The 23587-nt window shown below is 42.4% G+C and overlaps 1 protein-coding gene across 5 annotated transcripts in view; it reads right to left on the bottom strand.

Moving 5' to 3' along the window:
* Nucleotides 1-502: 502 nt before the first annotated feature.
* ABCG2 (ATP binding cassette subfamily G member 2 (JR blood group)) overlaps nt 503-23587 on the bottom strand; it is a 146431-nt gene continuing 123346 nt past the window's right edge. For all 5 annotated transcript variants that reach the window (XM_024736089.1, XM_024736088.1, XM_024736091.1 and 2 more), the window contains 10 exons: nt 21862-22013; nt 19805-19909; nt 18426-18676; nt 13864-13946; nt 8774-8863; nt 7519-7643; nt 5815-5969; nt 3596-3685; nt 2447-2529; nt 503-710 (listed from right to left, as the gene is read on the bottom strand). In XM_024736089.1, coding sequence (XP_024591857.1) covers nt 563-710; nt 2447-2529; nt 3596-3685; nt 5815-5969; nt 7519-7643; nt 8774-8863; nt 13864-13946; nt 18426-18676; nt 19805-19909; nt 21862-22013 — 1282 coding nt within the window. In that variant the 3' untranslated portion in view covers nt 503-562. The remainder of the gene's footprint in view (nt 711-2446; nt 2530-3595; nt 3686-5814; nt 5970-7518; nt 7644-8773; nt 8864-13863; nt 13947-18425; nt 18677-19804; nt 19910-21861; nt 22014-23587) is intronic.

Genomic DNA, 23587 nt, shown 5'->3' with positions numbered 1-23587 from the left:
ATAAATAAATTAATAAACTCCTACCCTCCAACATCTTCTTTTAAAAAAAAAAAAATCTTTTTCTATCATAATGGCTTTTTTACCCCACAAATGACACTGGGTTTTGCCAACAAGGTTTGGATTTCATACTTCTACTGCAGCATCAATGTATTTGTTATTTATTATTTATTAAATAATGGAAGATCATAGATTCATATAAATATTGAAGCTATTCATTTTAAAGGGGAGGAAGAAACCAATACCAGAAATATTAGTAACTTGTCACAAGTTTCTAGAACTCGATTTTTTTAAGGTCAGTAAATTAAATGAGATTTCTTCCCTGTGGTTACTGTCTGACTAGATGAACTAATATGAGGTACATAATGTCACTAGTTTATGACTTGGATTCTTTCAAGTATAATTCAGTTCACTGTGATTTCTATAAGTGTTTCTGTTGAAAATAATCCTTGCTGAAAAACAGTATGATGGCAAGTGAAAAGAAGACAACCAAAAAGTCACTGAATACTGAAATCAAGGTGCTCCCTTTTTAATGTGGGGTAAATCATGTAAGTTAAAGAGGAATTTAGGAGAATTTTTTAAGGAATAACAGTTTCAGGTAGGCAATTGTAAGGAAGATAACAATCATGCATGCCAAGGCTACGTGATTCTTCCACAGGCCCCAAGGTGAGAGATCGATGCCCTGGCTTTCCAGAAATTCTTCGCCAGTACATCTGAAATTCAACAGAAAAAGAATATGACTTCATTCTTAGCATCTGTCAAATTTCACTCAATAAATTCACTGTTCCTTAAAAAAGCCTACAGGTTACCACGTCTTAAATATCCATCCCTTCATTTATAACAGAAAACAGTTTGGGCGGGTTTTTTGGTGGGTGGGTGGGTGTCTGTGTGTTTTAGCTTTATAACTCTATTTTATTGGGATGTGACGGGGGCCCACAGGTCAGCCATATGCATCATAAAAGTATACAGAAAACAGTCATTGAGTGCTTACTGCTAGATTCTGCTAGATACGATGAAGCGACCTGCATATAATAGTTTAGGTAATCCCTAAAACAAACCAAATTTAAAAGGTGAGGAGACTAAAGTTTAAGGAACTTGGCGAAATTTACAGACTCATACTTTGAACCAAGTTGCCAGCCTCCCCGAGTTCACTTGTTTCCAAGTCCACGATGCTGCCCTCCTCAAAGGGCAGAAACATTCATCAAGGAATTTTTCACTAAACACCTGATGGGGAAAGTCTCAGCTTGAGCAGATGATATCTACGGCCCTTACAAAGATGATCAAAGCTCTTTAGAGAACTTATTATCCACAGGTTAGCCGTACAAAAGAAACACAGGCTGCGAGTTCTAAAACCAGGGAAAAAGCCTTAGTGGGGCTGGAGCAGAGCAGGATGGAGTAGCCCCGACACAGATTCGAAAAGGACCTGGTACCAAAAATACCCGGCACAAGCATAACTATCGCCTAGTACCGTTTTTGTGCAACTCTTGGAATCTGGCAGTTAAAAAAGAAAAAAAAGTTATACCCAGACCAAAAGGGAGTGGGCAGGATGAAGAAAGCTTCTCTTCACAGAGGTTTTCTGGCAATACTTCTAAATAGCAATTTGTCCTATTATTAAGAATGACTTCTGTTCTACTTGAATATTCATGAGAGTTAGGCTACCAGCGTTCTCTTTTCTCTCATTAATTAATGTATCAAAATCACACCATTAACAACCAACACTGAAAAGGAAAGTGTTGCTTGATTTTAAAACACCTCTAATTTGATTAAATTCTGCATTTTTGTTTATTATACAAAAAATGGGATTTCCTTCTCTGCTTACTGAAATATGTGGTTCTTTCTTTAGAGGAGACATCCTTGAACAGGGAGTGTTCCAAGTCAGTTAAAAAAAGAAACAAAAGAACCCTGTGCAGACTTTGATTTCATGTTGTCTCCTAACTGCAGGAGGAAGAGGCGTGAGTCAGGACTGTGCAGGAAAATGTTCACTCTCCCCAACTCCTGCTGCCCTTTCAGCTCTTACTGCCGTGGACTGAGCTCCCAGGGATTGTAAGTTCATGGATCCATACGCTTTGTATAATCCGCACACTTCTGATACTGTTAAGGCCGTGCTACAAATATCAAAGCAGCTCATTTCAAACTCAAATGTTCTAAAAAAGAAAAACTCAAACCCACAATCCAAACTGCAGAAGGATCTTTTAAAAGTGCCCCAAACAAACAAGTAACACATAAGAAACATTTCTCCAACTGAAATACGATTTTGACCATAATAGAATACCTAGGAGTTGTAGCGCACTTTCACGTGCATTGGCGTACAACCCACTTTATAGATGAGAACATCAGGCTCAGAGAAGTCAGTGTCCCTGAAAGGACTCCCCAGCTCTAAGCCCAGTGGTGTTCCTGCATCACACCACAACAGTGAGCAGACCCATTAAGACACTGAACGCAAACTCACGTTGCATAGCTACAGGTACTGTTTGCTGTTACATTGAGTCCTGGGCAGAAGTTTTGTCCCAAAAATTCATTATGCTGCAAAGCCTGTAACACAAGTGGGAACAGGGCAAGGAAAACAGTTTTAAATTTCAGAAAGTTTCCAAAGAATTATCACAATCACATCCCCTGAGTTTAATCTCTGTTGCTATTTCTAAAAACAAACCAAGCTTCACGTTCACAGTCTTTGTCACACCAAAGTAAGTAAAATTATTTTTCCTGGCAATCAAGAGGCCAAGGGTTGGGATTCTGGCTCTAATACAAAAGCCAAGAGGAGAGATCTCTGGCTATATTATCCCACAGTTCTTTCCTTCTTCTCTCCCCAATTTTATAACCCCATAAACACTATAATTAAAATGATACAGTGGTACTCAATGACTATTGTTAATTTATAGTAACAATCTTTTGTATTGTTCCGGTTTGTTCTCATCCAAACCACTTATAATTCTTGGGAATTAGAAACTTAATTATATTATATTAAGGCACAGTTTTCTCTGGAGTTGATTAGCTTTCTAAAGCCAGTAGTGGCTGTACGGTATGGTCTTTGTTTTTCTTCTAATTTCCCTTTCAAGTTAGAATATGTATTCTAGGGCTTCCCTGGTGGCGCAGTGGTTGAGAGTCCGCCTGCCGATGCAGGGGACACGGGTTCGTGCCCTGGTCCGGGAGGATCCCACATGCCGCAGAGCGGCTGGGCCCGTGAGCCATGGCCGCTGAGCCTACGCGTCCGGAGCCTGTGCTCCGCAATGGGAGGGGCCACAAAAGTGAGAGGCTCGCGTACCACACACACACACACACACAAAAATGTATTCTAGGCTCCCATCCTCTCATTAATTTCTTTAATGAACTGAAACACTGTATTTTTTATATCAATTAGTAATCTTTGTCCTTTACTCTAAGTTATCTCCCCATCCTTCACCTCCCTCAAACAACAGGGCGACTGGAGAAACCCCAGGTGATTATCAAGGTGACCCAAAGCTTAACAGGAAGCTCTCCTTCATTGTCCTAAAACTTGCACAGCCCATGGCTGGGGACATGAGATGCTTAGGCTTTACTCTGGTTGTTCCCAGCAATGGGAACAATGAACCAGTCAAAGCGACAGACAAGGAGAACATACCGTAAAGCCATATCGAGGAATGCTGAAGTACTGAAGCCATGAGAGCCAAGGCACAACGGTTCTGAGATTTACCAACAGCCCTGAAAATATCTACAAAAAACAAGTACCAAGAATCAGAACTGGTGGAGTGATTTCATGAAGAATTCTAGCAAATACCCTCCTTAAGTCCCCGATGGCCTTGTGAACACTTCTGCCTTGAAATCCCTTCCACTACTCTGAAGACTTACCTTATCCTCTTTGTATATGTGTATCTCTCTAGAGCTGAGGCTGTTTAGGGTTCTAAAGAAATAACAATATACATTTTATTTAACTGGAAGCTTTTTAATTGTTGAGGCTTTTACTTTCTCTGTAACTGCACACAGTGGAAGGTCAGTAAGTACTGACTGCTCTAATGATACAACCAACTATATGTTCCCACCAATAAACACACCCGAACGTATCCTGAGCACCTCATGCCCCTATTTCCATTAACACAGTAATATTTACAAGGGTTTGCATTCTATCTCTGTGTGACTTTAGGAATAATTTTGGGTTCAAAATGCATGCTTAAAATAACCCAAAGACGAACTGGTACATAGCATAATATGGTAAAGCACAGCATAAAATATGGTCAATACCTTCATTTAAAGCTACCAAAAAGCAGTATTACAATGGAAATTCCAGGAAGGTCTGCTCCAGCAAGAGATGGCTACACGAGAACAGGTTCACGTAAAACATCTCCTAACTGGCACAAGGCATGCTGGGACGGGCATAACAATGACAGTGTTCCTGGTGTGACTACATAGTTTTAAACTTGACTTAACCAAGTGCTCAAAACATAAGACAGCATCTCTGAGTAAAATACGGTCTTATGACTGGTTTATAAAGTTCTATACACAAACCCTTAAATAAAAACAAATCCAAGCATCTAATATATCAAATGAAACATTTTTGTATTTGAAGAACATCTTATTTATTAGATGACATTATAGAAAATATACATAAAATTGATCACTTTCTCAATACTGTTCAGGTTGGTACTTTTCAAACTCAGAAATGGAAGAATTAAACTTTGACAAGAGTTGGTGCTAATTACCTACCTTTTAAAGACAGGTACTGCTACTCTAGCAGAAAGGGCATGTGGATTAAGTAAATAGGCTACACATTCCTGTTTACTTGATGTTAGTGGGGAAATGTGATAACTGGTTCCCTTCACCTACTGAATCACCTTTGTGCGTGCAAAATGTAGGGCTGTGGGGACTTCCCTGGTGGCGCAGTGGTTAAGAATCAGCCTGCCAATGCAGGAGACACAGGTTCGAGCCCTGGTCCGGGAAGATCCCACATGCCGCGGAGCAACTAAGCCCGTGTACCACAACTACTGAGCCTGTGCTCTGCAGCCCGCGAGCCACAACTACTGAGCCCGCGTGCCACAACTACTGAAGCCTGCCGCACCTGGAGCCCGTGCTCCGCAACAAGAGAAGCCACCGCAATGAGAAGCCCACGCACTGCAACGAAGAGTAGCCCCCACTCGCCGCAACTAGAGAAAGCCTGTGCACAGCGACAAAGACCCAATGCAGCCAAAAATTAATTTAAAAAAACGTAGGGCCACGTGAGGTTAGGATTAAATAGCTGTTTGAAAAAGGTAAACAGAAATATATTGACATAAAGGAATGCAGGAGCCCAGAAAGGAGGGGACCTAGTACTGGAGTTGTTCAGTATTTTTAAAACACTCCTTTTCAAAATACTGGAGGGACACAAGATAGGCCCATGCCGCACGCTGCTGTTTTCACGGAACTAAGTTCCTCCCTGGCTTGGAGAGTAGTTCCTCCAACCAAACCAGCTCAGCGGCCAGTTAAACAAGCCAGCAGTTCTCTCACACCAGCAGGGAAGTCAAACAATGAGCCTGTCATTTCTACAATTTTTTTAAATTTGAAAAATCAAAATTTTTCTGGTTTTTCCAAGTTCCAGTCGACCAAGCTTTCACGATATATCACCAAGAGGCATCTTTTTAAAGCTCATCGGTAACAACATGTTAACTAAGGTCATAACAACTATCTTAGAACAGTAGCAAAGAAGGCTGGGTAAGGTGAAGAAAAAGCTGGTACGTTCTCTAATAATATAAGCTATACTTCAATATACGGCCTCCTTAAAGCAAAAGGATTTTTTTGACAGGATAGGTGAATCCGGGGGGAGAACAAAGGGAACTAATTACGTCTCAGGGAAGCCCAGTTCATACTCACCATCATAAACACAAAAGAGATGGTCATGAGAAGCGTTGCTATGGATACCACGCTCTGACCTGCTGCTATGGCCAGTGCCATTGAGCTGGCTGAATACGCCACCATCATCAGGGTAAACATCATGATGAAGAAGGCCTCCACCTGTGGTTTCAATCCTTGGGGAGCAAAGAGGGGGTTAATCCAACTGTCTACGTCACGGTGCATTGTTATTGTACAAATAACACTATAGTATTTTGAGAAACTAGGATCAGATGGAAAGAAGTCCATCCTCTATCCAACCACCCCGGGTCACCACTTTCACTGTTCCCCCCGATATAACTGTAGGAAGCTATATGCTATATGCAGTTTTCTGTTTTTAAAAAAATATATTTATTTTATTTTTGGCTGTGTTGCATCTTCGTTGCTGCACGCAGGCTTCCTCTAGTTGCGGCGAGCGGGGGCTACTCTTGGTTGCAGTGCACGGGCCTCTCATTGCGGGGGCTTCTCTTGTTGCGGAGCACGGGCTCAGTAGTTGTGGCGCACGGGCTTAGCTGCTCCGCGGCATGTGGGATCTTCCCAGACCAGGGATCGAACCTGTGTCTCCCGCATCGGCAGGTGGATTCTTAACCACTGCGCCACCGTGGAAGTCCTGCAGTTTTCTTTTACGGGCTCACTGCGTAAGCACTTTTCCACGTAACACTCATGCTTCTTTATTTGTAATTATTAACAATTTCTGAGTGCCTGAGGTGGAGAGCTGCAGGCAACACAACTGGCCAGCATTCTACTGCCTTCTCTTCTAAGAAGGAAACTTGCCAAGACCACATTCATTTTACCTAGACATCACCCCGTTACTCACTGTTTGTTGTATTAGTGAAGATACTGGGAAGGTCAGGATTACACACCTTCCCAGTGGTTTTAAAATCTGGGGGATGTGTCCATAATCCAAGTCTCCCAAGACAAATCACCCTGTAACTCTGGGATTGAGGACAGGGTTAAATTAAGTTTCATAAAACTGCTTTGTCAACGAAAATAGGCTAATACTGTGGGTCATACAAAAATCTGAAGATTTTGGAACAGCCATAAGAACACCAGTTAGGAGTCTGAGGATGTAGGATCTATGCCTAATTCTTTACGACACACCTCTTATTTGTAAAATGGAATTTTACACTCAATCAATAGTGCTTTGTCAGAAAAGAAATATTTCTGGTGCGTGTGTATGTGAGAAATATATGGAAATTCTGATACAATGAGCCTGGGGTGTAGTCTAAACACAAGACATAAAAAAAATCAATCTGTCTACACCTATCGAACAAATATTTGTATTACCAGAAGTCACTATCTTTCATTAGCTTCATACACACACACACACACACACACACACACACACACACACACACATATAAAAAAATATAAATAGATAAGTAATAAATATCCCAGCTCCAGCTCCTCCAACATAGTGTCAAATAGTTTTAGGAATTATTTCCATGTTTGTATATGACACAGAGTATCTGTTTATAAAATATAGTTTTATAAATAGTTTTAAAATTACTTTGGAAAAAGTCTTGCAAAAATCTCCTCAGAGAACAGTTATTCCAGAGCATACATAATGAACAGATGCTTCCTTATCTCAGGACTTGATTTACAGTTCTGAGAACCAAAGCACGCCTACAAAAAGTCCCCTCACATCCGAAACTAAAAACACATACCTTTCGTTTCACGGCTTACCTAACAGGAAGTACGTTATGCTAGTAAATATAATACTTGGTAACATCCTCATGGGCAGTAAATCAGACAACAGTTTTCCGAAGAAGTAAGATGACACTCTGTAATATCCACTGATATATTCATGTCTAAAAACAGAGATTCACAGAACACATCCTACGTTAGTTTAAGAAGGCAAAGACCAGAAGATTAGACCACTTGGCTATACCTATTTCTGCTGCCACCCTGGATCTAAGAACTACAGCTTCCACGTCCTCGAGGCTAACCCACCACCCTTCATCCCTGTCAGCACCAGGTGCATCTCACGTGTGTGCCTCCCCCGGGACATCACCCCCCAAGGCTCTGTGCAGTGACCCCTCTTCTCATTGCGTAACTCCCTCCAAATGCCGGCCAGTTCGCCCTCCGAACACACACTCCAGGAGGATGGGTCCTGCATCGCCTCCCTCTCTTCCGACAGTGGCTCTCCTTGAAGGCCAGCATGTCAGAAGCTGATCTCAGCGGTCACAGAGGCTTTATCTTTTTCCCTGCTTCTAATTATGAAAAGGTGGTGTTGCTATTCTCCGAGCCTCAAATGCAGCTTTGGGTCACTAATCTGTTTTTACTTCTTCCACTATCATGATAAAAAAAAGAAAATGGCACTTCTTTCCATGATCATGCCTGCCAACCACACACCCCTGTCAGCTCTCAAATCCTCTTTTCTTCCCTCTGAAGTTCTAGATCCCTCCTCTTCCTGACAGCTTCCTCCTGTAAATCCAAACTATTCCACCAAGATCTTCATTCTTCCCCTCTCTAATGATTCCTTTATGCAACATGTAAACATGCAAATCTCTTCCAACTTGGAAAAACACAAGAAACAAAACAGCCCACCTTTATTTTAAGGCTGTCCTCTGGCCCTTCCGTTCTCCCTTCCACTGAGGGCTTGGTCTACATTCTTGGTCAACTTTACTCCTCACCTTGAATTTACTGTTCAGCTCACTACCTTCTCTCTACCAAGCCCCTCAAACTTTCCTTGTGACAGTCATCATGACTTCTTCCTTTTCAGCCGCTTTATTCCTTGCTTTCTCTGCAGCAGTGGATTTGCGGGCGAGGCCCTGAACTCGAAACTCCTTTTTCCCTTGGCATCAGGCCCCATGTGCTCGTGACTCTCCTCCCAGCCTCTGAGTGAACACTGGTAATCCCCAAGAACCAAGCCATGGCCTGATTCTGGATATGACCAGTTTGACCAGTAGCCCCCTTCCTGAAACAGAGACCTACTCACATAAAGAGCTTCTTCTCGACCACCAGGAGCTCCACGGCTGACACACTGCTGAAACACTGGTTGGTGGTCAGGAAGAAGAGTACCCCGGCTCTGTGATGAGAGAGAGGGAACGAAAGCACTGCAGTCAATTAAACATTCTTAGGTCCTTTTCCTACCTGCAAAACTCTTCCCTCGAATGATATCTTAACACATTAAACAAACGACTGTTCTGGTTGAAACTGAGAGGGAAGCATGAGCCCCATCAGGTCACTCCCTCACCCCTGTGTCTCCACAGTGATACCCCTGGGACTCCATATAGCACAGTTTGAAATTCATGACCCAGTTTGCTACGGACTGAATTGCGTGCTCCCCAAATTCCTGTGCCCAAGCCCTAACCCTCAGAGTGACGGCATTTAGAGATGGTGACTTTGGGAGGTGGTCCGGTTTAGACAAGGTCATGAGGGTAGGGCCCTCGCAATGGATTAGTGCCCTTAGAAGAAAAGGGAGAGACATCAGAGCTCGCTCTCTGCCATGCAAGGACACAGCCAGAAGGCAGCAAATCAGAAGAGGGCCCTCTTCAGAACCCGACCATGCTGGCAACCTGATTCCCAGAACCGCGAGAAATGAATTTCTGTGGTTTAAGCCACCCAGTCTGTGGGTCTTTGGCACAGTCTATGGCAGCCTAGCTGACAATTACATAGGTCATAAAAATACTATCACCCTGGATGTTAACTAACAAAATGCCAGCTGCAGCTCCTAATGTATGAACAGAGAAACAGTGAGCCAAATAAAGCTTGCAAAGGTTAAAAACCTCTATTAGCCACTTCTTCAAAAGTCGAGTAAAGAAGAAACTGCGATGAGGCAAAATGAAAGACTGTGGAGGGACATCTTATTGTATACATCCGTCTCACAACCACCAGCACAGCCTTGATAGTCTCCTTGACCACCCACCAACCAATGGGGTTTCTTTCCAACGGGCTCAAAAAAAAAAAAAAACACCCCAAAATAATGCTCATAAAGGAAAAACTAATTTGTGCACCTATGAGAGAAGGAAGACTATTAATGCTTCTCTCTCGGTAAAATAACTGAAGTTTAAAAAGGAAAGTACTCAGTTAATCTACACTTCGACAGAAATATGAATTTCATGAAAGCATGCCCACAGTCCTGAAACACTGTTGGGCTCTCCTTCCTAACCTAATGATTTAATTGACATCGAGGATGTGAGTTGAAACGAAAAGAGATGAGGCAGCACGTCATTTAAATGACACACAAATAGGAGAATTTTTAAAAATGTAAACCCAAGTGTATAACCCTCTAAAAAAAGAGTCCACAGACACTCAGTAATTGGTTATAACACTCCCTCCTCCCAAAATGAAGAACTTAAGGAACAGGCTGTTTTAAAAGTAAATGTTGGGCTTCCCTGGTGGCGCAGTGGTTGAGAGTCCGCCTGCCAGTGCAGGGGACACGGGTTCGAGCCCTGGTCTGGCAAGATCCCACATGGCGCAGAGCAGCTAATCCCGAGCGCCACAACTACTGAGCCTGCGCCCTAAGCCCACGTGCCACAACTACTGAAGCCTGTGCGCCTAGAGCCCATGCTCTGCAACAAGAGAAGCCACCGCAATGAGAAGCCCACGCACCGCAAGGAAGAGTAGCCCCCACTCGCCGCAACTAGAGAAAGCCCGTGTGCAGCAACGGAGATCTAATGCAGCCAAAATTTTATTTATTTATTAAAAGAAAAAAAAAAAAGAATCCACCTTCCAATGCAGGGGATGCGGGTTCGATCCCTGGTCGAGGAACTAAGATCCCACATGTCTCAGGGCAACTAAGTCTGTGCACTGCAACTACTGGGCCCGCGTGCCCTGGAGCCCACGCACCACAACTAAAGAGAAGCTCGTGCACTGTAACCACTGAGCCCATGTGCTCTGGAGCCTGCACACCACAACTCGAGGGAAGCCCATACACCACAATGAAGAGTCCGTGCACCGCAGCTAAAGATCCCGCATGCCACAACTAAGACCCGACGCAGCTAAATAAATAAATAAATAAGTAAATGTTTATACGATAAATAAATGGGAAAAAGCCAGGCCTATAATGCAAGCAACTATGCTACTTTCTGCACACAAATAAGCCTAATATCAACATAAAAGCTAATTTCAGAAACACAGGACATGGCAACAATTCAGCTCAATTTGTTAAGTGTTACATCTAACAGTGCAATAATGCTCACAAAGATTTTGAACTAGTACATAGTGAAATTCCTCCTAAATCATAAGATAATTTATTTTATACTAAACAGATTTTATTGTTAAAGAATTGAATGTATTCTAGTTCTTTTCAAGGTGGTAATTCATGTCTGTAATATCTGCTTATTGATGCAAATATTCTTAAAATATCTCTTCCCTTAATATACATTTATTTGTTTAGCTATCTCCACAACTCTGTAAGGTAGTTGTTAGGTCAAAGAAGCTCATATTCCACACATCATTATACAGGTTAGAGAAAGAACAAAGAGAGCATCTCCCTGGAATAATTCATTCCCACAAAAAGAGAACCAAACCACACTGGACTCCTGGGCAATTTCAAATGATAAAAAGTGGCAGTAAGCTTAAGTCAAAAATACAAATTCAAATAGCTCCAAAGCTCTATTTTTCCAGACAACACTTGAAGAAACAGTTAACACTCTTATAAATTTCTCTGGATTCTTCTACCAAGAGCTTTAATCACTAGATTTCCAGTTCCTGTCTTAAATTCCAGTTGCGGACAGGCTCCCCAGTATCTTTTTCCAAATGCTTCCCATTGCACAACACAAAAGACCCACAGGCTCTAGATTCTTGTGTTATATACTCTGTGCTTCACAAAAATATGGCCTCTACAAAGGGTACAAACCATCAATTACTAGCAAGTTTCAAATAAACCAGAGAAGAACACAGCCCTCGGGGAAGATAAAAAGAAAAACAACATAACTCTGGAAAGAAGCTCCAATAATTATCTCACTATCTGATGCCCCACAGGAGATATCTTACTTTACCCGAGTGAAGAATTGACTTTTATGCTCGTTCTTCCTTTCATAAACAATCATCCTTTTCCAGATATCAAAACAGATTCAACTTAAGCTACTACAACTTTGCTCAATAGTGAAACGGGGATAAAACCATCCACTTCTTTGGCTGGGAGGGTAACCTGAGACCCTGGATGTAAAGCCCGGAGGACAGTGCAGGCCCAGGGCGGCTCTCAATAAATAAAGCCAAGAAGAACTCTGTGGTCTTCCACTCTGCTCAGCACCTCTATTCAGAGCATGTTGTGGTCCATTACAAAGTCTCATCAGGAAACATAGCTTTAAGGGCACGTTATGACCGAAACCAGGTAAGGTAAACTAACGTTAAGTACTAACCCTACAACAGAAAAAACTGAGTCCCCACCACCACCCCACGTCAAACAAATCAAAACCTTAAAAGGAAATTAACTCACAGCCAACAAAAGAAAAAATCAGATAAACTGAACTATGTCAAATTTTAAAACTTTTGTGCATCAAAGGACACACCAACATGGACTTCCCTGGTGGTCCAGTGGGTCAGACTCTGCGCTCCCAATGCAGAGGGCCCAGGTTCAATCCCCGGTGGGAGAACTAGATCCCGCATGCATGCCACAACTCAGGAGGCCGCACGCCACAACTAAGAAGTCCACATGCCGCAACTAAATGATCCCACGTGCCGTAACTAAGATCCGGTGCAGCCAAGATAAATAATTAAATAAATAAATAAATATATTTTTTTTAAAAAGGACACACCAACAGAATGAAAAGACAACACACAGAATGCCAGAAAATACTTGCAAATTTATATCTGATAAGGGGTTCATATCCAGAATACATAAGGAATTTAACAGCTCAACAATCTTCAAAAAATCCAATTAAAAGATGGTTAAAGAACTTCAATAGACATGCTTCCAAAGAAGAAACACAAATGGCCAATGTGCACGTGAAAAGATGCTCAAGAATACGATAATCGTTAGGGAAATGCAAATCAAAACCACAATGAGATACCACTGTTCACTAATGAGGGTAGCTATTAAAAAACGAAAAAATGGGCTTCCCTGGTGGCGCAGTGGTTGAGAGTCCGCCTGCCGATGCAGGGGACGCGGGTTCGTGCCCCGGTCCGGGAAGATCCCACATGCCGCGGAGCGGCTGGGCCCGTGAGCCATGGCCGCTGGGCCTGCGCGTCCGGAGCCTGTGCTCCGCAACGGGAGAGGCCACAACAGCGAGAGGCCCGCGTACCGCAAAAAAAAAAAAAAAAAAAAAACTAAAAAGAAAACAAAAGAAAAAATAAGTGTTGGTAAGGTTGGGGAGAAACTGAAACCCTGTGCACTACTGGTAGACATGCAACATAGGTAGCTACTGTAGAAGACAGGATAGCAGTTCTTCAAAAAATTAATGGAATTACCAAATGATCCAGTAATTCCACTTCTGGGTATATACCCAAAAGAATTTAAAGCAGAGACTCAAACAGATATTTATTGGTACATCCATGTTCATAGCAGCAACATACACAACAGCCAAAAAGTGGAAACAAACCAGTGTTGGAGTATTATTCAGTCTTTAAAAAGAAAGAAGTTCTGACACATGCTACACCATGAATGAACCTTGAAGATATTATGCTAAGGGCGATAAAGGCAGTCACCAAAAAGACAAATACTCCATGATTCCACTTACATGAGGTACTTAGAATAGTTAAAATCACAGACAGAAAGTATAATGGTGATTTCCAGGGGCTGGGGAAAGGGAGAACGGGGAACTGCTGCTCAGTGGGTACAGAGATACAGTTTGGGAAGACGAAAAAGTTCTGGAGTTGGAAGGTGGGGAGGGCTGAACAATAACGTGAATGTAATTAATGCCACTGAACTGGACACTGAAAATTGGTTACGAGGGTAAGTTTTATGTTCTGTATATTTTAGCACTAAATAATTGATTCTTCCATTCAGCTTTCAATTCTCTGACTTATCCTACTCTTCAATTTACCCTTTGCTTATCTCACATTCAAATTCGTAATGGATTTTCATAAGCTTGAAAGAAAAGTAACAGCACATTCTCAAAGTCAAGGTCCAGACTTACTCACCTGTTCTGGATTCCCGCAGGATCATTCTTTAGATCGTAGAAAATGGCACCTATAACCAGTCCCAGAACGATTGTTACAATTATCTTTTCAAAAAGAAAAAAAAGAATTTCAATTAAAGGTAAAAACTTAACATATTATTATTAAAATATATCTGGCTACATAATGAAACTCTCCATTGATATAGGTATTTTAAATGGCTTGGCCATAGTAGTCCTTGGGAAAATATAAAACAGTGTATGTTATTAGACTACTTTTTAAATTGAAATGAAAATAATTTATCTGTGTGCTAGGGAGACTGACAGGCGACACAGTAGAAAAGCTAAGATTTCTCCCAGTGCTTTACCAGGCCCTGCCAGTTCATGGTCCAGTTCAGGCTACTGGGCCTGGGAATGCCATAGAGTGTAGCAGAATAGTCTGGGGGGTAAAATAATGTCCGAGTGGCTAAGAGTTGTGGCCTGAACTCTCAACCTTTGTGCTAGTGAGCGTGCATGCTGTGATATTTCAAGAGGCTCCAATAAAAACAGGATATCTTTACTCTTAACATGAAAAATAAATAAACATGAACAAAAATTTTAAAGCACACCTGAAAAAAATTCTAACAATGTAATTTTGCAAAATAAGGAAGTAGGGGTCGGGAGAGTCCCCGCCTGCACTGGCAAAGTGCGCTGTCACTGTTACCAAAGCATTCAGCCAGCTCTCTCTGAGGGCACCCGAGTGCATCCACTACCCACCCCCCTGTCACTGCTTCTCCAGCAACCTCAGCCCGGAGGGCCTACGGACAACAGCAGGACTAAGCTGCCAATGCTTTGCCACTCTGACCTACCTTCACCCGCTCACTCTTGTCTGATGACTCCTAAGAAGACTGGATAAACATCACTTTGGTTTTTAAGACTGACAAACTGTCTCTTAAGAACACTTCTATAAGCGAAGGGTTAAGGGTTACATTATAATTTATTTAAGGAAATTCTACTTATTGTACTTTTAGAATTAAATTTAATTAAATGAATTTTAAAACATAGTAAATGATAACCTAAAGAAAACAAAATACTCCACGATGTACCTTGGAACCTTCAAAGTTTAAAAACAAAACAAAACAAAAAAACACCTCAGTACTACAACAGTGCGGTAGTATCAAGACTTGACGTAACTTGTCAAGACACTTTTGGCATGAAGCAAACAAAACTGCAAAACAGGATCATGACCTGTGAAGACTAGCTCACGAAGACCAGTCTGGAAAGAATATGATTTGAGATGTCCTTAAAAATTGCCTTGCTGGGGCTTCCCTGGTGGCACAGTGGTTGAGAGTCTGCCTGCCGATGCAGGGGACACGGGTTCGTGCCCCGGTCTGGGAAGATCCCACATGCCCCGGAGCGGCTGGGCCCGTGAGCCATGGCCGCTGAGCCTGCGCGTCCGGAGCCTGTGCTCCACAACGGGAGAGGCCACAACAGTGAGAGGCCCGCACACTGCAAAAAAAAAAAAAAAAAAAAAAAAATTGCCTTGCTAAAAAAGACAGTCAGAAATTTGAAAAAAGAAAATCTATTACCCTGGCATATTTTAATTACCTTCAAAATATACTATACTCTGGGCTTCCCTGGTTGCGCAGTGGTTAAGAATCTGCCTGCCAATGCAACGGACACAGGTTCAAGCCCTGGTCCAGAAAGATCCCACATGCCACGGAGCAACTAAGCCCGTGCGCCACAACTAGTGAGCCTGCGCTCTAGAGCCCATGAGCCACTACCGAAGCCTGTGCACCTAGAGCCCGTGCTCTGCAACAAGAGAAGCCACCGCAATGAGAAGCCCGCGCACCGCGTCGAAGAGTAGCCCCCACTCGCCGCAACTAGAGAAAGCCTGCGTGCAGCAGCGAAGACCCCATGCAGCCAAAATTAAATAAATAAAAATAAATTTATAAAAAAAATATATATATACTATACTTCACGTCAACAGATCAAGCTTCAAGAATAATCATCCCATCAGCATGTGTGCATGCACATGTACACAAAGTCTATACTTTCACCCTGTATAACTATAAGAATAGTCAGACTTTTAAAACTGTACACTCCACAGGCTTTGTTTCTTCTACATTCAAACTTAGTAACTTACGTTAACGGACTGTCAGTTTTATCATTTGGATGTTTCCTAAAGGTTTCAAAATTCTAAAAGTATTTTCAAGGAAACTTTTCAAACATATTGACAAAATGATTAATCTCATAATTTTGTCATGGTTTTACAAGGTGCGTCTATGTTTTTCCTTCTTACGTTAAGGAGAAGAAAATAAACAGGAAAACTAAACATTGCTTAATGGAGCAAAGAAATTCTATCCTATGAGTTCTGTGCAGCTGGCTTCTTTTGAAAAGAAATTTCCTAAATGTGTTATTCTATCTTTTTTCAAATGTGTTTGTCAACATTTCTCAAGGTGGATTCTAAGGGATGTTTATGGCTGTCAGTGAAAAAATTAATCCATAGCCAAATGTTAAATGTGCTAATAGAAACAATGAATCTCCAAGAGATATGATAGTATTTTCCAAGTTGATTTGATCAGGAAACCTTTGGCACATTAAATGAACATTGAATCTTCTCATACAGATAATCCATTCATTCCAGTATCTTCCAAAGACAACCTTTGGTTAAATGCATTACCAGAAGCAAAGTCTAACTCGTGTAAATGACTCGTTCAAACCTAAGTATGGCTGTAAGACTACCCACACCAGATTTATCAACAGGAAGCCATAAAACATTTTAATAGCTCCACATTCAAACACTTAGAGAAATAAAAGACACACTCACAAGACTATAAAAAAACCCCAAACCGGAAGTCAGCGAGCTATGGCCCCCAGGCCTCGTTCAGTCCACGAGCAAGCATGGTTTTTTACCATTTTATTCATGGTTGAAAAAAAAAAAAGAATATTTCTTGCCACATGAAATTTACATACAATTCATATTTCAGTGTCCGTGAATAAAGTTTGATTGGAACACAGCCATGTTCATTTTTTTAAATGTATCTATGGCTGCTTTCTTGTTAAAACGGCAGACTTGACTACTTGAGATAATGACCATGTGAGCTGCAGAGCCAAAAGTATTTACCCTGTGACCCTTTAGAAAAAAGGTTTGCCTACTCCTGTCTTAAGCTAACATTCCAGCATTGACACATCTGAAGAAGAGTCCCCCCCACCCCATGCAGATGCTCAGGGAGATGCGAGGTTCTATCCCTGTTCTGCAAGATTGCCACTGCTCTGAACATTGCTGGGATTTCTTTTGTGGAACTGAGGTCACTGAGGAGGTAAGTAGGCTGAACGTGCAACTTGGAGGCACTAGGCACGGGGTTTGCATCTGAAGAGAGCCTAGCTCCAGAAGGTGCAGAAACCTGGTGTACTATTACAAAGAGCCCCACATTCCAATCGCCCCTGCCCAGAACTGCCATATGGAGTCATCCCTTGGTAGCGGCAGGGGACTGGCTCCAGGATCCTCGTGGATATCAAAATCCACAGATGATCCAACCCCTTACATAAAATGGAGTTGTACAGTCAGTCCTCCACACCCATGGGTTCCTCCAACCTCAGCGTGCGTGGAACCCAGGGTACTGAGGGCCGACAGTATGTGACTTGGACAAGGCATTTAAGAAACCACTTTTAGAGGCAAGAGAAATTTATTTTCCAAATAAAAAAATCTAATGCATAAATCAAACTAAGAATCACCTGCCGTATATCATCTCACAGTTGAACGATGGATAACCAGGTTGACCTTACTTAACAGAATTTGTTCCCAAATGACATCAAATCTACTCTAAAAGGATAAAAACGTACCCTTGATTGCAAGTACACAGAAGTGTTCATGTTCTGACAGAAATGCCAAATAACAAGTACAGAACTGTCTGGAGCAATTAGCAGTATGTCTCAAAGAGGGATATAGGCCCTCGGCGTTAATACTTAGGAGGTGGCAGTACTGCGGTATGAAAATGATGGTGCGTGTGTGGTAAGAAGTCAGTGATGTTTCACTGGAGACGACAACATGCCATCTTTTAGCACTTGGCAGAAGTTCAGTGATAATAAAATCGGCCAACCCCCAAAAAACTGGCTAAACTGACTTCCTTAGAAAGGATGGACCAATGAACTGGGAATATGAGGATTTTGGATGACAGAGGGCTTAAGAATAACAGAAAAAGGGCTTCCCTGGTGGCGCAGTGGTTGAGAGTCCGCCTGCCGATGCAGGGGACGCGGGTTTGTGCCCCGGTCCGGGAAGATCCCACATGCCGCGGAGCGGCTGGGCCCGTGAGCCATGGCCGCTGAGCCTGCGCGTCCAGAGCCTGTGCTCCGCAACGGGAGAGGCCACAACAGTGAGAGGCCCGCGTACCACACACACACAAAAAGATAAAAATAAAAAAGAAATCTTCTGTAAGTAAAAACTTAATTGGGTTTTACTTGTTTCTATACCCCAAATGGAATGGGGATAAATAAATACATAAAAGTGTGGGTAGAAGGTGAGCATATCCTAAAATAGATTGTATCAGAACCTAATGCCCCCAAATGAGTATTTTACAGCATAATTAGAAGACTCTGCCACGTTACCTGAGCTATAGAAGCCTGGGGATTACCCAGTAAGTTTTTGAATGAACGCCTGGAAATCCATCTAAGCTGATGACAGAAGGAGGTGGCATAGGTGATCTCCTTGTAGACTGAAATCTTCTTCTTTTTCTGACCCCCTGAGAGTTGCTCTAACTCAGCTTTTGTTTCCTTGAAGAAGGAGGAGTTGGCATAAAACTCAGTTAATTTTCCTATAAGTGGAGTATCTGTCTTGGAAGGCTCTTCAGTCTCCTTGGCTTTGGAATAAAAGTGGATAAAGAAGGGAAACGTTCTTAACAAAATAACAGCTGATTTAGTCCATTTTTCTGTAACCCCTTAGAGTCTTCCCTAGTACCTTAATTCTAAAGCTTGAGTATAAAAAGTTATGAGAGCTGTCACTGCTTTACAAAGTAGAAAAACAGAGTAAATTGGCCTACTTCCGTAAACTTACGGATACAGCAAACTCACTGATCTTTTCCTAATTATAACATTTGGACCCTAAATCTTTTAAAATAGACTTCTCACCATATGGAGTTATAATTCCTAATAAAAAACCTGGTCTTCGCTTTTTACAATGTGCAAATGCATAAACTGTCAAGTTTCTTATTTCTAAACACTATACGGTTGGCCCTCTGTATCCACAGATGTTGAACCCAGGGGATAGGGAGGGCCTGCTGTAAGGGACCTGAGCACCCTTGGATTCTGTTATCTGCGGGGAGGGGAGGGGGGGAGTTCTGAAACCAATCCCCCATGGATACCAAGGGGCCACTATGTAAACAATGGGCACTTTTTAAAAAATGGGAACTACCCTTAGAACTGACACCATCCTATAAATGCTCATTTACAGATTAAATCAAAAACAGCACTCTCACAGACAACAAAATCTGTGTTGACTGATGCTATGAGATTGAATGTTTGTGTGCCCCAAAACTTCATATGCTGAAACCCAATCCCCAATGTGATGGTATCTGAAGGCAAGGCCTTTGAGGGATGATTAGGTCATGAGGGTGGACCCCTCAGGAGTGGGATTAGTGCCCTTATGAAAGAGGCCCCAGAGGGCTCCCTCCACACTCCCACCACATGAGGAGGCAATAATATGGTCGCTCATCTATGAACCAGGAAGCAGGTCCTCAACAGACACCGAATCTGCTGGCACCTTGATCTTGGACTTCCAGCCTCCGGAACTGTGAGAAATAAATGTTTCTTGTTTAAACCACCCAGTCTATGGTATTTTTGTTACAGCAGCCAAACAAACTGGGACAACCAGCATCAGAGGACAGCGTTGATGTAAATTCACACAGCCATGTTTTAGTGAGCTACCACGTTGCTAAGCTTCAGCCAACTCAATGAGGCAATAATCAGCGGCTCTCAACACTTCTGCTTACCTTCACCGTCTGTGTCTTCTCTGTTTAACACCACAGCACAGGAGTCTCCATTAATGACGTCCAGGAAGAAGTCTGCAGGGTTATTATAGGGCTCACAGTGGTAACCTGCAAGAGAAGGTAACTCAGGTACACAAACGTGACAGTCTTGGGAAATAAGGACTCAGTGGGTGAGGGAGGTGTTGCTGGGAGAGACAGGATCTAACACTTTCTCCCTCTTTTCTTCTCTCTTCTCCCCTCACTGATTTACCGCTTCCTTTTAATCACACAGTATTTCAACAGTTTTCTGACTCTTCACAAAACAGCACACTCCAAACCAACCTTGGACTCTTAGTAAGTCTTCTGTCAGTGCTTGGTCCTTACCCATCACAATTCAGGAGACCTGAAACAGCTACCAATATGCCCTGGTGCTTATCAGAACTTCTTCAGAAATCTAGATATAAGTCCAAGAAAAAAAAAAAAGCTATCGAAGAACTAATGTTCCTTAAAGCCAGCTAAGGCATAGCAGGACTGTGTTTGGGAGAGGCCTGGGGTATGTTCTGCTCTCCAAGTTCACCTGGGGACTGCTAGAATGCCAGCACCCACTTCAGCAATGATTGCTTTTGCCCCTATTAAACTCAGGTCCAAATGGGCCTCTTCTATGCTCCTGTAATTCCAATATAGAGACCAAATCACCAGAACATCATTCTCAAGGGAATGTGGCTGGCACAGCACAGCTGAACACTTACCTTGACTTCTTGTGGCACTGTAATAGGGAAGAACAAATCTGACTCCATCTTGGATCTGTTTCTTTTACCTTAACCTTTGTATTCTATTGCTTCTGCTACAAGTTAAGAATGTTGCCTATAGCCTGAAATATTCAGGACAGCCCATTCTCAAGGGTCCGATCTTTAAAGGTGGAACACTTTTCCATTCGTATAGAGATAAAAAGTTGCAGAACAGAGAATAACGTTTGTCTCGTTGGAGGTTTACAGGAACACCATGACCAGACCTACATGGACAGCTTCAAGAACAAAGGATTCCGACACTAAGAAGTTTTCAACAAGCAGCCGCACCCCCTTCGCTTTTAGTATAAAAGAAGCCTGAATCCTAACATGGGGAAGATGGTTCTTTGGGACAGTAGTCCCCCACCTTCTCGGTCTGCTGGCTTTCTGAATAAAGTCTCTATTCCTTGTCCCAACAACTCATCTCCTGATACACCGGCCTGTCGTGCAGCAAGCAGCACGGTTATCTGGACTCGGCTTGGCCTGTAGTCTGACCCTTAGGTTCAGCCCCCCTAAACTCCCTAGACCCATGCAAGGCTTCTTAGTTTTAAATGATAGAGATTAAACCAAAACATTTTAAAATGTGGTTAGCAAATATTTAAAACTATATTTGAGTTCATGGAGCATCATCTATAATCGTATCCAAGGATCTCTAAGATGAAGCAGATTGCATAAGTCACAAAAAAATGACATATTTCCATTTAAACAGAACCAGGCAGTCCAGAGCCATCAGAATGTTGGCCCATCGAAGTCAGACTTACGACTAGCCATTATAGCGACAGGCAATTCACACACACGCTAAATCCGCAATCTAACGTTACTAGAAAATTAAGTAGCATCTCCACGAACTCCCAATCAAGGTAGATCAACATCCCACGTAAGGGAAAAATATGATAAAGCCTAATCTGTATCATGGTCAAGAAGACAAATAATGTAGGGACATTAGGCCTTTCCAAGAATATTCAACTGACAGATAACTGGCTGTGAGACCAATCTATTTATTGAACTGTTAGGGAAAGGTCACCAGAACCGAGAAGGAGAACAGATGCAGACCCAGCAGAAATACACACACACTCACACTCACACACACACTCAAACAGGACAGAAAAAGACACCTAAATAACAAGCTGGCACTGCAGAGTGAAGAACCAGCATTAAACTAACTGAAGATGTTTCGGAGTAGTGGAAACCATGGTGTGTCTACTCAAAGATGAAACAGCGCTCCAGGCGACCCCTTTGTTCTCCTTTAGGATACTATTAATGAAGGATCTTACTTCATAAAGAAGTCAACCATACCAGTGGATGCAAAGTAACCCAAGGCCTCCTGAGCAGGCCCGTGGAACATTAATCTTCCTGAGGCCAACAAGGTAAGGCTATCGAACAACTTGAAGATGGAATAACGAGGCTGATGAATGGAGAAGATGATTGTCCGTCCTTGTTTAGACATCCTGAATTAAAAGTGAGGAGATAACGAGTCATTAAACATCTGAAACGTGCATTTTTTGGCAACATATTTTATTATTCCTGCCTTTAGATCATTTGTCCCTCTTCCAACTTGATTTTCTCTTACTAAATTCTCATCTCATATTACCTGTCTGATAGGTAGAGAACCTAAATTCAGTGCTTTCATGAAACACTATGGTTTCTAAAGGGTGTTCCATGGGTAGTCTAGAATCAGAATATTAATTAAAAATACAGATCCCTGGACAGTCTACTCAGACCTATTGGGTCTATGGAACCCTATTTTTAACTAGCACCCAGGTAATCTGTAAGTACACTCAAGTTTTAAAACTTATTATGAACTAAATATTAAAACAATGGTCATATGCCCCATCCTCATTGATCATTTAAGTCTTCTGGCTCTTTAGGAACTGGTTTTCATTCTTCTGCCCTAATAATACAATTAACATTACTGAGTACTGACTAGATCTTTGCTAAATACTTTATAGATGACCTCATCTAAATGTACACAATATTGTTGTGGCAGTACCAATAATAATTATTACTGTTCTATAACAGATAAGGCTTAGAGAATTAAGCAATGGCTCAAGTGCCACAGTCAGAAGGAGCAGGGCTGGGATCTGATCCCTGGTCTAATACCATGGCCAAAGGACAGTAACTCCTATCTTTATACAGGAGTTACTACTTATGGGTAGAAGAAACAAAGGCCAAAATCACTATTCAAAATCTGGTATTATTGAAAACACTTTATGAGAAGAATCACATCAATTCAAGCATTTTCTAAGCACTTACTATATGCTAGCCAAGAAAGTTTGTTCTGCCTCAAAGAAGACAGGCCAACAGACCAATCATTTCAATACAAGGTGGAATAGAATTAGCTGAGGGTGCCCTGTAAGCCAAACAGGAGACTGACCCAGTCTGAAGATGATGTAAGTAGTGTATCAAAGGGGCCGACAGGAGTAAGCCAAGAAGAGAAAGGGCAGTTAGGATGAGAAAGATGGCAAACAAAGCATGCGATAACAAGGTCTACTCCAGAAACTACAAGTAGTTCAATGTCGTGGCAGAGCTGAGGTGTATGTGTGGAGGCGGGGACTGAAAAAAAGACTGCATCAAAAAGCAGGCCCATGATAAATCTCGTCACTCAGAGGTGGAACGTTAGTCAGTAGACAGTAAGGATCTAGTAAAGGACTGGCAGCAGGGAGGCGGACTGGTGTGAGGACTCTGTACTCCACATGTGGTCTGAGGACCACTGAGGCATCAGTATCAGTATCTCCTATTAGAAGTGGAGAATCTTGGCCTCCACCTCAGAGCTCTAGACTCAGAATCTTCATTTTTTTTTTTGCAGTACGCGGACCTCTCACTGCTGTGGCCTCTCCCGTTGCGGAGCACAGGCTCCGGAAGCAAAGTCTCAGCGGCCATGGCTCACGGGCCCAGCCACTCGGCGGCATGTGGGATCTTCCCGGACCGGGGCATGAACCCGTGTCCCCTGCATCGGCAGGCGGACTCTCAACCACTGCGCCACCAGGGAAGCCCCAGAATCTGCATTTTTAACAAAGACCCT

Source organism: Neophocaena asiaeorientalis, unplaced genomic scaffold (genome assembly GCF_003031525.2).
Source record: "Neophocaena asiaeorientalis asiaeorientalis breed wild unplaced genomic scaffold, Neophocaena_asiaeorientalis_V1.1 scaffold7, whole genome shotgun sequence".
In the NCBI taxonomy this organism is placed as follows: domain Eukaryota; kingdom Metazoa; phylum Chordata; class Mammalia; order Artiodactyla; family Phocoenidae; genus Neophocaena; species Neophocaena asiaeorientalis.
This window is presented reverse-complemented; position numbering and strand designations above follow the sequence as displayed.